The sequence below is a fragment of the Leptidea sinapis genome, chromosome 34 (genome assembly GCF_905404315.1).
Source record: "Leptidea sinapis chromosome 34, ilLepSina1.1, whole genome shotgun sequence".
In the NCBI taxonomy this organism is placed as follows: Eukaryota; Metazoa; Arthropoda; class Insecta; order Lepidoptera; family Pieridae; genus Leptidea; species Leptidea sinapis.
The window spans coordinates 105,841-119,397 of record NC_066298.1 but is presented as its reverse complement, the minus strand read 5'-3'; the positions used below and the strand labels follow the sequence as shown (position 1 = coordinate 119,397).

Sequence of the window (13,557 nt, the reverse complement as noted above, 5' to 3'; positions counted from 1 at the left end):
GTAGCTAGGGATTCAAAGTACGTCGCGTACGAGCCAAAAATATATTTTGCTCCCGAGTGATACACTCTACTTTTCATCACCCACTATGAGAGGTGATGAATGAGGTGAATAAAAAGTGCCTCATATTTTATTGTAATATTATTATTTAATAAAATAAAGAGTAACAACTAAATTGAAATTGAATAGTATCTAATAATAAATCAACTAAAAACTTATATTTACATTTCAAACATTTTCGCACTTATAAAAATTTATTGTTACAGTTTTATTAGGAATATAGATTGTTGTAGATTTTATATTCTGTGTGTGTGAAATAATGTTCGAATCTGGTTCATTTTGAAGAAAATGTGACGTGGCGCTCATCGCGCTCATCGTAAATGAGCGCGAAGACGGTGAAATGGATGGATTAACTGAAGGTTGCAATTTAATGAATCTGAAGATGAAAATGAAAGATGAAGCCACAACCTGAGAGTTGAACAAAGCAAACAGAATTTTATAACGAGGTGGTACTCGAACGGTTAGCTCAGTTGGTTAGAGCACCGGCACGGAACGCCGGAGGTCGTGGGTTCGAATCCCGCATCGTTCATAAAATTTTGTTTTTCAAATTTTATTTGTGTATTTATCCTAGAAGTGAGGGTTATCACTTTAAAAACATAACATATTGTTTGGATTTGCAAGAACGACATCTCAAGTCAATTTCCTAATATGCAAATATTGTGGTTGAGCAGGTTATCAACTGTAAAGTACATCCTGTAGATGAAGCCACAACCTGAGAGTTGAACAAAGCAAACAGAATTTTATAACGAGGCGGTACTGGAACGGTTAGCTCAGTTGGTTAGAGCACCGGCACGGAACGCCGGAGGTCGTGGGTTCGAATCCCCCATAAAATTTTGTTTTTCAAATTTTATTTGTGTATTAATCCTAGAAGTGAGGGTTATCACTTTAAAAACATAACATATTGTTTAATGAATCTTCTATGTACCCCTCTGCTACAGCAGAAAGTCGTCCTTTTCGAATGGATAGAGGAGAAAAAATATTTTTCATTTCTCATTCTCTGAAATTGCTTATTTGTGCACGATATAGGCTGCACAAAATCGATTTCTGTGCACAAGTGCACAATAGGATCTACTCATAAATGTATCTATATTAAGGCAAAGAAAATGAGCTAAACACAATAAAAAGTTCAAAGATAGAATTAGTTATTTTTAAATATTTACTTTAATTTATTAGCCTCATTTGTTTTTTTAAGACATAAAAGATATTAAATTTTAAAATACGGTAGGTTATTGAATTAAAAAAAATATGTTACCAAATTAATTCATTTCAATTCTGAATAGGTCTGGAGCCCGAGCCTATATCAATGTCGTAAGATTAAAAAAAAAAAGCGCCGGGAAACAGGTCTTGTTTTTCGTGCGTTTATTAATTTCTTCAAATTTGCTAAAATTGTTAAAAATGTCCATGTTATACTACTGTTTTATTAATGAAAAAAAAACAGAGTTTATAACGTGTCCACGAAACCTTTTTATCCTCAACATTACTATAAGCTTGCTCAAAGTCTCTGATAAAAATGGTTCGTTTTGTGCACTCGTAAAATCTAATATTTTCAAAAGAAAGGATGAAAAAATATTTTTTCGTCACTGACTTGGCCAAACTAAACACAAAACGACTTTGACTAATTTTTTATAAATAAATGATTAGTTTAAAATTAACTTGTTTTATTTCATTATAACTCATTGCAATTATCGAAAAATTGATGCCTGCACAAGACTTGTGGGACGAGTGAAGCGTCTGACGGACAGGTAGGTATACCAAGGCACAAATCATAGACTCTAAAATGGATGCCGGAGATAAGTAATTTTGACCAAGATGTAAGTAAAGTATATATCAATAGCAACACGATGAAATATAAAACCTCTAGGTTATAAGGTCTAAAATTAAAGATCTATGTAAAATCTCGGAGCTCCTTTGCACAAGATGCCGGCTAGATTATGGGTACCACTACGGCGCCTATTTCTGAAAGTATTAAGTTAACCAAATTCTTTGATGCGGTGCCTTTTTTGGTCTACTTATATCACAAATTAGGGCAGCAAATTAAGAAATGTCTCAGATCACATGTAATTGATGGTTAAGGCGAAGCCGAGGTATCTTCACTTTACTTTAGGCAGTGTCATCAAAAGAGGTCTGCTGAAAACAGTTGTCGCATTGATCAGGAATTTTTTTTCCAACCCTATAAGGGTTGCAATATATTGCTGGGTGTGGAGACTTGAATCTTTTGCCTGTGCTTATGATGGACGATGGAAATAATTTTTCTTCCTGGGGATATTTTACATTATTTAAAATTTAAATTTAAATATATAAAATAAATTATTATGATTAATTACATTTCATGCTTTTTGGAAGGAGATAACTGATATTTCGTGACATATATGAAAATTGACGAGCAGGAGAACGTGTGAAAACATTTCTTTTAAATCAAAATGTACATTTTTAAAAGTACGCGTGTGTTTAGCGTGCGAAAAGTTATTATTTTCTACACTAGTGATTTTTTTAAATTGAATTGGTGTTTTTAATTTTTTCTTCAAGAATTGTTCAAACTATGTATAATTATTACTTGTAGTCTAAGTACTGTAAGAATAATCACTTCACATCAGTTCAATACCTACTCGGTTCCGGTACGCCCACGAAAGCTGATACTGTGCAAAACGGGTTGTATCGGAAAAATAAATAGTTTTTTTTACATACATTGTTTTGTACCGTGCTGTGCATAACGTTTTATATCGCATAATTTTTTTGTTCTATTGTATATGTTGTCCTTATCGGCATTCAGCATTCCGCAGACACGTCGCTCTATATGCTGTTTTTTTTTCGCAAATGTATTAAAAACGTCGTTCGGTGCACGTGCGTGTCAACGAAAGGGACGAAGAAACTATTTACACAACTATTGATTAGCGTTTTGTGGTTTATTTATCCCATTTTCATCAATTACATAATATATTTATCACTATCAGATTTTTTTCAAATGATTATGGATAATTCGATATTTTTCCACGACGAAATATACTAGAGAACTTATCTGATAATACTATTGCAATAAAACCACGATAACCTTTAAAATAAGAGATGAATAAAGAGATTAAATTATTATATTTGATAAAGAGTAATATTATGTAATAAAGTTCAATCATTTGATAACTGTCGCAAGGGGGTGAAGCTGTTTCTGTATTATTGTAGTGAAAATGAGAATAAACAAAAAAGAACAGTTTCCGTTTGAAATTGAGAGGCTAAGTGACGAAGAAAATAAGGAAGTAACGCGCTGCTATAATGGTGAGGCTGATTTTATTGTTACCATTTCGTAAGTTCGGAAAAATTATAAATCTATCTACACTAATAAATGAAGAGCCGGTTTTATTGTCCGGTTATACTGCGAAAACTACTGAACCGATCGGGCTTATACTTACGGACTGATACCATAAGAAGCAGCGTATTTCGGAGAAGGTTTTGTATATGATATGTTACACTTGTGGGCAACCATAGTCAAACTGTGTCTCTAAAAGTTTATAAGTACCTCTGAGTCTGTTCTGGTATTCCTCAAGGGTCAAACCTCGGTTCTCTTTTATTTTCGGATTAAATAAATAACAAACGCTGTTTCAGGAATTCGGTCATCTTAAATATGCTAACGACACTTAGATTTATAGAACTATAATATAAAGCCAACCGTAATTACTGCCTTAACTTAAGACCGATTTAGAAAATTTTTAAAGGTATTTTATTAGAAATCAACTATTTTTTTAAATCCTAAAAGTGTAAAGTAATAACATTTAGTCGGAAACATAGCCCCAACATTATAAATGGGGCTGAGTTAATTACTTGGGTTAAATGCTCGACTCAAAGCTACGTTTCGACTATCATGTTGATCACATTGTAGGGAGGACCTTTCAACAGTTAGGTATCATTTTGCGCCTTGGCCATTCAGGCAGCCATTTCATCACTAAGGGCTTTATCACTCTTTAGTCCGCAGCATTTTTTTAAATTTTTGGTGTCAATATCAGACTATCGCACTGGGCACATATTCGTTGACTGCCTCAACCCGATATTTTATTTAGACATTAGAAAGACAACGTAACTATTTGGACTATTTTCTTTTCATAATTGTTAAAAACCATTTAGACTCTGAAACATTATTATCAAAAATAATCTTTCTAGTTCACAAGACCTCCTCACGTTCGAATAATTATGCTAGGAACTAATTTGTTCATGCAGTTATTACAATACCACTCTTTGTGACGTAGATATATTTCTTTTAACCTTGATAAGATAATATATGAAAGAAGTTGGCAACATTATATTTCGATTGTTTATATATAGTAATAAAGTTTATTTATAATTGCAATTGGCTCGATACCTACTTTGTGTAATGCAATCACAATAATTTGGTTCTCTTTATCATCCCACTCCATTTTAATATCGCAAAATATTGTATAATGTTTTGTATGGATATGTATATATGGGTATAAAAATTGCTTTATCAATCTTAATTTTATACTTGGAAAATTGGAATGATAATGGGAAATAATAAAAGTAGACTAAGTCTCCAACTAATATTTTTATTGAACTCTGTGTCTTAGTCCTGGTTAAAAATATTCATTGAAAAGGATTAAAATGATGAAATTTGAATACTTTTCAATACTTTCAATTCTTTTTCAAGTATATATAGACATACAGTTTACATGGGGTGACTGATTCCGAATACTTTTCAATCAGTATCTTTAATCAGGGAGAGTACGACATACATAATACTTAACAATTATTGATATTATACACACATATTTAAAAAACAAACAAAATAGCGTGGACCATTGGCACATAGTCTATACACTACACGGTCAGCTGCTGTGAACTATAGGCGCCACCCGACCGTCACGCGACATGCAACACACAGACGAAAAAGTTTGACACGATGTAATAAAAGTTTCACTTTAAAAAAATAATACAAGGCACCATCTTATTTAAATGTTTAAAATAATCCAGAAACCACAATGGCAAAGTGAAAATGTCTTGGTTGAGTCAAATTAGATGGCGATAGTTGTATCGAATTTATTAAAAAATAGAACAAATTACTATCAACATGGAACGAACCGTAACAAATAAACTTAATTTATATGACAAAGCAACGTTTGCCATGTAATGATGATAGTTTAATCTTATAACAAACAGGTATATGACTGTTTTAAACAAAGCAGCAGGATTACACGTTACATTTTGGAGTTTTATTTAAAATAATCCTTACAGTAGTAGTAGTATCTAGTACTCGAATACTAGAAATTACATCACAATAATTCTCAAGGAATCAATTATGATAAAATAAATGCCTTTTATGCTTTTTAGGCCTTTTTAGTGTGTATTTCGCGAATTGTCGTAAGCTTTTGATATCATATTTCAAATTACTATCCTACAATATTTCCTAATTATATATTTCAAGGTGGGGTTGTTTGGAAGTTTATTCGCATTGGTCCACAAAAATACTTTTTTCCAAACATTTATGAAAAATTTGCTGAACGCATTTACAACTTAGAGCTGCGGAAGGACGATATTTTCGTTGCTTCATTCCCTAAATGTGGTAAGTACCCATCTAGTTTTAATCTTTATTGGTATTTCACTATTTCATAAATGATCCCACAGTGTTTTTATCTGTGTGGCTTATACAGCTATTCTTACCTTGTTGATTTATATGCTCTTCGGTATTTGTGGCTCATCATTAAATTGACGTCTTTATATTTTTTTTGCACTTTCAATACCGTTAATAACTTTTTCTATTATTTTGTCTGTTAGCGTACTAGCTATTCTATTGCGTACCTATTCAGTTCATCTGTTCAGTGATAGAGCTTCATTCGCGTTTCTGTTGTTAAATGCCCTAATCGCTTTGGAATTGATGTTAATTTAATAACATTAGCTATCAATTGCTTAAAATTAATTTGAATTAAATTAAACAAGAAAAATAAGTATTAACCAACAATTACTTCAATTTGACTTGACTTAATTATTGTTCAGGTACAACATGGCTTCAAGAGTTGGTATGGCTCATCAATAATAACTTAGATTACGATAGAGCTAAAACCGTCATTCTTAATAAAAGGTTTCCATTTCTTGAGTAAGTGCCAATTTCAGTTCATCTTTTTTAGTTTTTAGCCAGTCACTTACGTATGTAGTCTCTTTTGTTTAAATTCAAACTTGAATGTCCAGAGCATTACCTACCTTTCTTTTATGGAAGAAGAAGACAAATGAGCGTACGGGCGCCTGCCGCCACCCATATTCTCTTGCAAAGTTGCTACCCAGAGGAGCCTTGCCGGCCTTTTAGAAGAGTGTACACGCTTTTTCAATGCACCCATGCTGTATCTCATTCCACAGCTTAGATGTACGTGGAAGAAAGTTCCTTGAAAACCGCGCTGTGGAGGAACACCACGGATAGGATAGGACATTATACCCACCATTCAGATGGTAGGTATAATATCCTAGTTTGTGGAGTGTCGTTCGATTGTGGAATTAGGCAGCAGGAATCGAGTTAGAACACTTCCCGTGATAAATGCGGTAGTAGAGACACAGTAAAATGACGTCTCTACACGTTCACAGAGCACTGGATTCCAGACAATTCGAGCAGGTCTGCGTTGCACGTGGACATTAGGTTTGAGCTGATAGTGGGGTGCCCCAGAGATGACAGCAATACTCGTGATGTGGCTGGACCTCCGATTGATAGAGGGGCCGGCTTAAATTTAGCCGTGGTCTTTTTATGACGCTCAGCTTCTTCAATTTGGCTTTGCCTTCCAGATGACCGCGAGATTTGCAATAGCTTGAGATTTCTAGAAAAAGTATTCGAATACTAGGCGTGGCTTTAGGGGAAGTTTTGTTGAAGAGCAGTGATACGACAAATGGGGTATTCTGAGTGCTAAACGCGCTTACTTGAGTCTTTTGGGGGTTACACAGGATAATGTTAATTTAACCCCATTCCGCGACCTTTTCGTCGGAGTCGATACAAGACAAAGTTTCTTCCGGCCAAGTTTATGCCACACACGATCAAAGGCCTTCGCTATATCCAGACTAACTGCCAGGCCTTTTCCTTTGGTATTTAAAATAATTCGTAGTTTCATGCCACTTCTTTTTAACCTACTCCTGAGAAACTTGAGAAAAAAATCGTAGACTTTAAGTTTATTCATCTTTATAATTTATTTTTATAAATACCTTTATATAAATATATAAAGACCTTTTTACAAATATAATAAATTTATATTTCTGCATAAAAATAATATGTATAAGCTACTACAGATTTATAATAAGTCAATATTATTTTTCCAGAATGGAAGGTTTGAAGGGAGCCATAAACACCGAAACAAATGAGATTATGATTAATTATACGGAGCAGGATAAGAAAGCACTGATACCAATGAAGTTTGATGATATTCTCACAATGCCAACTACATCGCCCCGCTTTATCAAGACTCATTTGCCTCTGTCACTACTACCTCCGACTTTACTCGACAACAATAAGGTACATGAACACAATTATTGTCCTTTTGGGGTGATCCAGCCCAGGTTAGCATTCAAAGGTTAGAATGTGGTAGGGAGCGCCCGCCCAGAGGCGAGAACAGTACTCCATGCAAGGCCGAATTTGCGACTTATAGTTGCAGGCGGTGGCTTATAGTGAAGTACTGTCTCGCCTTACTGTACACCAAGCCTTTAGAGGCCAGTCTTGCCTTCACTTTCAAGTGACCACGCATTTATAATTAAGTCAGAGCACTTTCGCATTCCTGAACTCTTCATTCAACTCCAACATCATTAGCAGTAAAGTAAAACGTAGGAATAAACAGCTCCTGTGGAGCTACTCGTATGTAGGTTTGATGCCGCGTTTTATTAGATCTGCTTTGTGAAACTAAAATACAAACACTCGTACGTGATTATGGCGTTTTAACTCGTCTTTCTTAAAATAAAATAACTGATAGGTATCTCGGCATTGTATCTAGATTTCCATCGATGCAGAAAATACAAATTTCAAGAAACAAATTCAGTATAACTCTCGAAATATCTGCTTTTTACACAATTTATCCCTGAACTTTGCCCGTTGATAATGTAGGTACGTACTCAGAAATTGTAAAAGTAAATAAAACATTGCGATAGAAACCTCGCGCAAGTAATTGCGATTCTATATGATAAATATTTATTTCACAATTTTGTAAGGATTTGATACGCAACGTTTGAACGATACGTTTTTCCTGGAAGAAGTTTTATGGAATTTCTGCACACCATTTTTCGTTCAATGCTATCGCTTTCTCTTGCTTGTCATCAACTGGCGGTATGCGTTGTATGAAACAACATCCTTTTCGACCATGTTTGCGTTGACAGAAAGCCCAGAAATTTCGCTAGCTACGGCACCATAGCTATGCTTGCACATTATGCTTCACGGTAGAAAAAGTCGCTGCTGTGGTCTTGCCTAACCAGCTGGCCTCCTATGCAAATAAGACTTATTATTTATTTTTCTTAATGTTTTCCATATTTCTTAATTAGATGGTGTACATAACCCGTGAACCGAGAGACGTGGTAGTGTCATTCTACTATCATAATAAGCTGATGAAGAATATGAACGATGAACCCGACCTCAAAACATTTTGGAAATTCTTCAAGAATTCTCAAGGTAAGTCTCAATAAATAATTTTCTCAGATCTTTTTTTTCTTTTTAAAACCATAATTTTTTATAACATTATAAAAGGAAACGTTAATGTTTAAAAGTTACAAAGTAAATTTTAAAAGTATCCTATAAGGCAGTCACAAAAGCTCCATTTTTGTGATAGAGGAGTGTAGAACTTCAGCCAAAGTGTATCAAGAGACTGTGTTAGAACTGGACTTATAGAGCCCAGATCTAAATTCCTTGGGGTACAAATTATGGTCAGTTTTCGAAGAAGTAGCTTGCTATAATAAAAATAAAATCGCCAATATTGAGTCTTTAGAAATTACGAAATTTATTTTGAAAAACTAAGTTAGTCCATAGATTCGTAGTGAGACAGATGAAACGCCTGCATTCGAATAGAATTATTAAAAAAAAAAACTTATTAAAATATTTATTCTGATGTTACAGTGATCTGGTCACCATTTTTCCAAAGTGTTCAAGAGGCGTGGGAGAAGCGTAATCATCCCAACCTGTTGTTTTTATTCTACGAAGATCTTCTGAAGGTAGTTATTATGATTGAAAATTACTGTAACATACTTTAATTTTTACGTTTCAATTTGACGCTCACTTATGATCGTTATTTGTCTCTCTATCAGATTCTTATTTCGTAAGACATTTAAAAGGTATGTTTCTTTAATTATCACTCCTAGTTACAAACTCTACTATCTTTATTTATTCATATTTTCCTCGATTTAATTCATTACTTTTTTTTATTCCATGTTAATTCCTATTCCTGTTGTTCTTGCTTTCTTGTCTTATATGACGTTGTAAGTCTTTGGAGTCTTTTTAAAAAGATTGGTGCCTTTCAATATATGAACAAGAATTACTTTACATGTAGGATCTCTCCGATTAATACTAAGTGTGTCAATGCTTATAATATTGTATTCCTAAAATATAAATAATATTTTTATTAAATATAAATATAGTTTATGTATATAAATAATGACCTATTTACAAGCGACTATAAATTAATACGAGGCCCACTTAGAACATCAAGATGTAAATAGAGCAAAATTCAGAAACCAACCTATCCTATTACAGCTCAAGTTCTTATTACTGTCCACACTACTTTTGCTGAACGACAGTATACGAGTAGCTGTCAATCAGCGTACTAGGTTTAAAGATATTTATTTCTCATTAAAAATACTTATATAATTAATCTAGCCGTTTCCGCCCGCATCGCTGTCGAATTTTAAAAGGAAATAAATTAAACTTTATTCGTCTGATTACAAAAACAATAAAAAAAAGTAGCCATAAACCATATAGGTAGGATAAAAATCGAATGGGGGTTAGTTTAATCTTGACACGATCAGTGGTTAAGCGCGAAAGAGTATATACATATAGATAAATCGTGACTTAAAAATGTGTCCTATGACATTACATCTTTGTAGAAAAGCTATAAATCATAGGCTAACTGTTTTGATCAGACTGACATGACAAGCACACGCATTCTATGGAACCCAATTAAAGGTACAAAGGCCAAACTCAAACTCACATGCACACACTCACTCACTCACACACACACACACACACACACACACACACACACACACACACACACACACACACACACACACATACACACACACACACACACATACACAGTTTTCAGACTTGTTTTAACTGTGCGGTAATTGTAAAATTTGGTTTTTAATATTTTTTGTTTATTTCTCTTGAAAATTAGGATAAAACAAGTGTCCTAAGACAACATACTGGGATATCTCAACCACTAAAATGTATATGCAATCTTTGAAATAAACGAAATTTTAATTTAATTACTCTACAATACCCTATTACGTTTTCAACTGGTCTCCTTTTAAAAGATCAATATTATAATTATCGTTCTACGTATTTTGCTTTTATCAATATTTTTATAATTGCTTAATTACTTCAAACAGTTTAACGGTAAACGGAACACTGGTTAGTATAAAAATCCAACAACAAGAAGCTGAAAAATAAAACCAGTCCGACTATTATGTATATTTCGGGGAACGAAATAGTCTAGTATATTTCGTTCCCATTCAGTTTAGAGAATTTCGTTTTGATTGGTTTACTTTGGCAGGAGGAAATTGTCGAGATCGAAACTCTGATTTTTGTGATTATACTCAAGATTTTTATATGGAGCTGTAGTTGTCCCTATTGCACTGATTTCTGTATCAACTGCGTAATTGCAATAAAAAAGTTAACTAGAATTCTTTAAACTAAGAAAGGTCTTAGTTGAATGATGTCGGTAATGATATGTGATCATCACCGACCAAACTCTCTTGCAACGCTTACAATTCTATATTAACTAGAAAATTAAGTCATTAAACATAATATACATAATATGTTTTATTTACATTTTCTTCCACAATCATATAAAATGTCAATCGTTAATTACAAACAGGACCTTCGAGGCAATGTGCAGCGTGTTGCAGAGTTCTTCGGTAAATCACTGACAAACGAGCAATTAAATGAATTGTCCGAACATTTGACATTTGACAATTTCAAGAAGAACAAGGCAGTCAATCTCGAAGAAATGAGTGAAAAGGGTATATTTACAAAAGATGGCGCTTTTATAAGACAAGGTAAAGCTGGTTTTTGAACTACTTTCATAATATTTCACTTAAATAGCTAGTGCAACATAGATAGCATTAAGGAAACTATTTTTTCTGTTCTGATGTATAGTGTATGTAGATTGGCCACATATATATGATACATTGTATTTTTACGTAATTTGTGTCCTTTCACTTTATTTTCTCCAGGTAAGTCCGGGACTTGGCGAGACCACTTCGATGCTGAAATGACTTTAGAAGCGGATCGTTGGATCAGCGAAAACCTACAAAACACGGACCTGCGCTTTCCTAGTATGAATAATTGAAGATACACATCTAAACTGCTGTTATATTTAGATACGTACTTACGTATCTCCACGATTCAAATGGATTAGATCATCTCATGATTTACTGAGCGCTGTAGGGGTTATTTTATAAAATATTTTGACTAGGCAAATAACGTACTTATTAAAATTTATTAAAGAAAATCTGACTGAAATTTTCGAAATAAATACTTAAAAACTTTCTTTTTACTTTAATTATATACTACTCCTATTGTGATTAAGATAATAAAAGAATCTTCTATTTTTTCGGCACCAATTGCCACCCTTACCGTCCCGCAAGACAGATTTACGCAAGTCTAGCAGCGGCGGTAATTCCAGGGCTACCACGATCCCGATACTAGTTAACGAACGTGGCACTGGCGACCGAGAAGTAACTCTCCTTATTTTCCGAAAACTTCTCGAAAACCGCTTGAACAGTTCCTATAATAGTTAATAGTCGCATATCAATCGATTTACAAAGTTTCAGAAGTACATTTCATCTGTGGAGCAGCTATTTTTTTCTATACAGGGCATCCCAAAGTTATAGGTCATGAAGGGAAAGTACCTTAAATATCGTAGATATGGTATTTTACTGAAAGAAGACTTTATGTTATTTCTAAGAGTTAGTAAATCTGCAATCAAAGATTTTAAAATAGCCTATCTACGATATTTAAGGTACTTTCCCTTCATATCCCATAACTTTGGGACAACCTGTATAGTGTCCCACGTACTACACTTTCGATAAGTGCTATATAGATATAATTCTACTTTTATTTATTTTTCAGTTGTATTTTGTGTTAATAATATTAATAATAATAATTCATATGAATTATTTTTGGAATTTAACCCCTCCTCGGGTTCAAGTTGGAGGAGGCCTGAGGGCCTCCTTCAACTTTAGTCACGCATCTGCTGATAATTTGCCAGTCTTTACGTCCGGCCTACTCGTCGTTTGCCTATAAGTCCCTTCCACTGCGTGGTTGTGATTTATACCTAATACTATTTATGCTGTATTTTTTATTATATCAGATATATTATGCCTGGCCATATAAGAGAGAAGACTTATATTTATCCCACGTGTGAAGGAAGGGCTCAGGCGGTACAATATCTACAAATAAATCATCAATATGTAGTGCTATTAAGCTTGGATCAATGCGGTGGTATCTGAGGATATGAATATATGTTATAACTTAAAAAACACTACCTGCGACCTGGAGCCATTATTGCCTCCAGGTCTCGTAAAAGAGTTATTGCTGAGGAGAAGTCGAAACACATTGGCAAAATTGGCGACAGACTTGCACGCTTTTTCCTTCACGCATGCTCCGATTTAGAACCCATAAACGCTGGTGTCCCGCAAGGCTGCGTGCTATCTCCTACACTATTTTTTTGGCATATCAAAGATATGCCACAAATCTCAGCATCCATTGCTATGCAGATGGTAGCACGGGCTATGCTTCTTACACCGGCTGTGCCAACATCTACTTCATTACATCAAAGCACATGTACTTGTAATCTCATATCAAATTGTGTTGATATGAATTCTGTCAATGGTAACAAATTAGAATCTAATCTTCTGCATCTAAAACTATGCTGTGAATTATTAAGAAGTTTAGCTACCTGTAAATAAATTCGTGTGTGGAGAACATTTTCAAATATTTTAGCAGGTGAAGATAGAATTGCTATGGATCGATAACTTATAACATCAGATTTATCAGAACTCTTCGGTACACGCGTTGTTTTCCATTGGAGGAGATAGCAACTTGTTTGCAAAGATAAATTATATACAGTATGGTCTGCATACCTATGAAATTAATAAAATATAAGTAATACTAGTCCACAGAACTATCGCAAAATTAATTATACAATTAAAAACTTTAAATTGAAAAAGTGAAATTTTCAAACAAAATAAATATTAAATTAAATGTAGTAAAATTTAACAGTCTATATAGACAACTTACCTTGACCCCGGAACGATGTGCGAAGGCGGCAA

The 13,557-nt window shown here is 33.9% G+C and overlaps 1 protein-coding gene across 2 annotated transcripts; it reads left to right on the top strand.

Moving 5' to 3' along the window:
• The first annotated feature begins 2,823 nt into the window (after positions 1-2,823).
• On the top strand, positions 2,824-11,773 carry LOC126974885 (sulfotransferase 1E1-like). Of its 2 annotated transcripts, XM_050822589.1 has the most exons (8): positions 2,824-3,324; positions 5,480-5,617; positions 6,049-6,148; positions 7,348-7,540; positions 8,554-8,680; positions 9,122-9,216; positions 11,100-11,280; positions 11,458-11,773. In XM_050822589.1, exons 1-8 carry the CDS (start codon positions 3,237-3,239, stop codon positions 11,571-11,573), a joined length of 1,038 nt encoding a protein of 345 aa, XP_050678546.1. In that variant the 5' UTR covers positions 2,824-3,236; the 3' UTR covers positions 11,574-11,773. The 2 variants fall into 2 exon arrangements, with proteins under 2 accessions (XP_050678546.1, XP_050678547.1); XM_050822590.1 differs by lacking the exon at positions 6,049-6,148.
• Positions 11,774-13,557: the final 1,784 nt, after the last annotated feature.

Coding starts and splice junctions, on each gene's coding strand:
- LOC126974885 (XM_050822589.1), top strand. CDS start 3,237: ATGAGAATAAACAAAAAAGAACAGTTTCCGTTTGAAATTGAGAGGCTA. Junction 3,325..5,479: donor AGTAACGCGCTGCTATAATG/GTGAGGCTGATT, acceptor ATATATTTCAAG/GTGGGGTTGTTTGGAAGTTT. Junction 9,217..11,099: donor TCTACGAAGATCTTCTGAAG/GTAGTTATTATG, acceptor AATTACAAACAG/GACCTTCGAGGCAATGTGCA.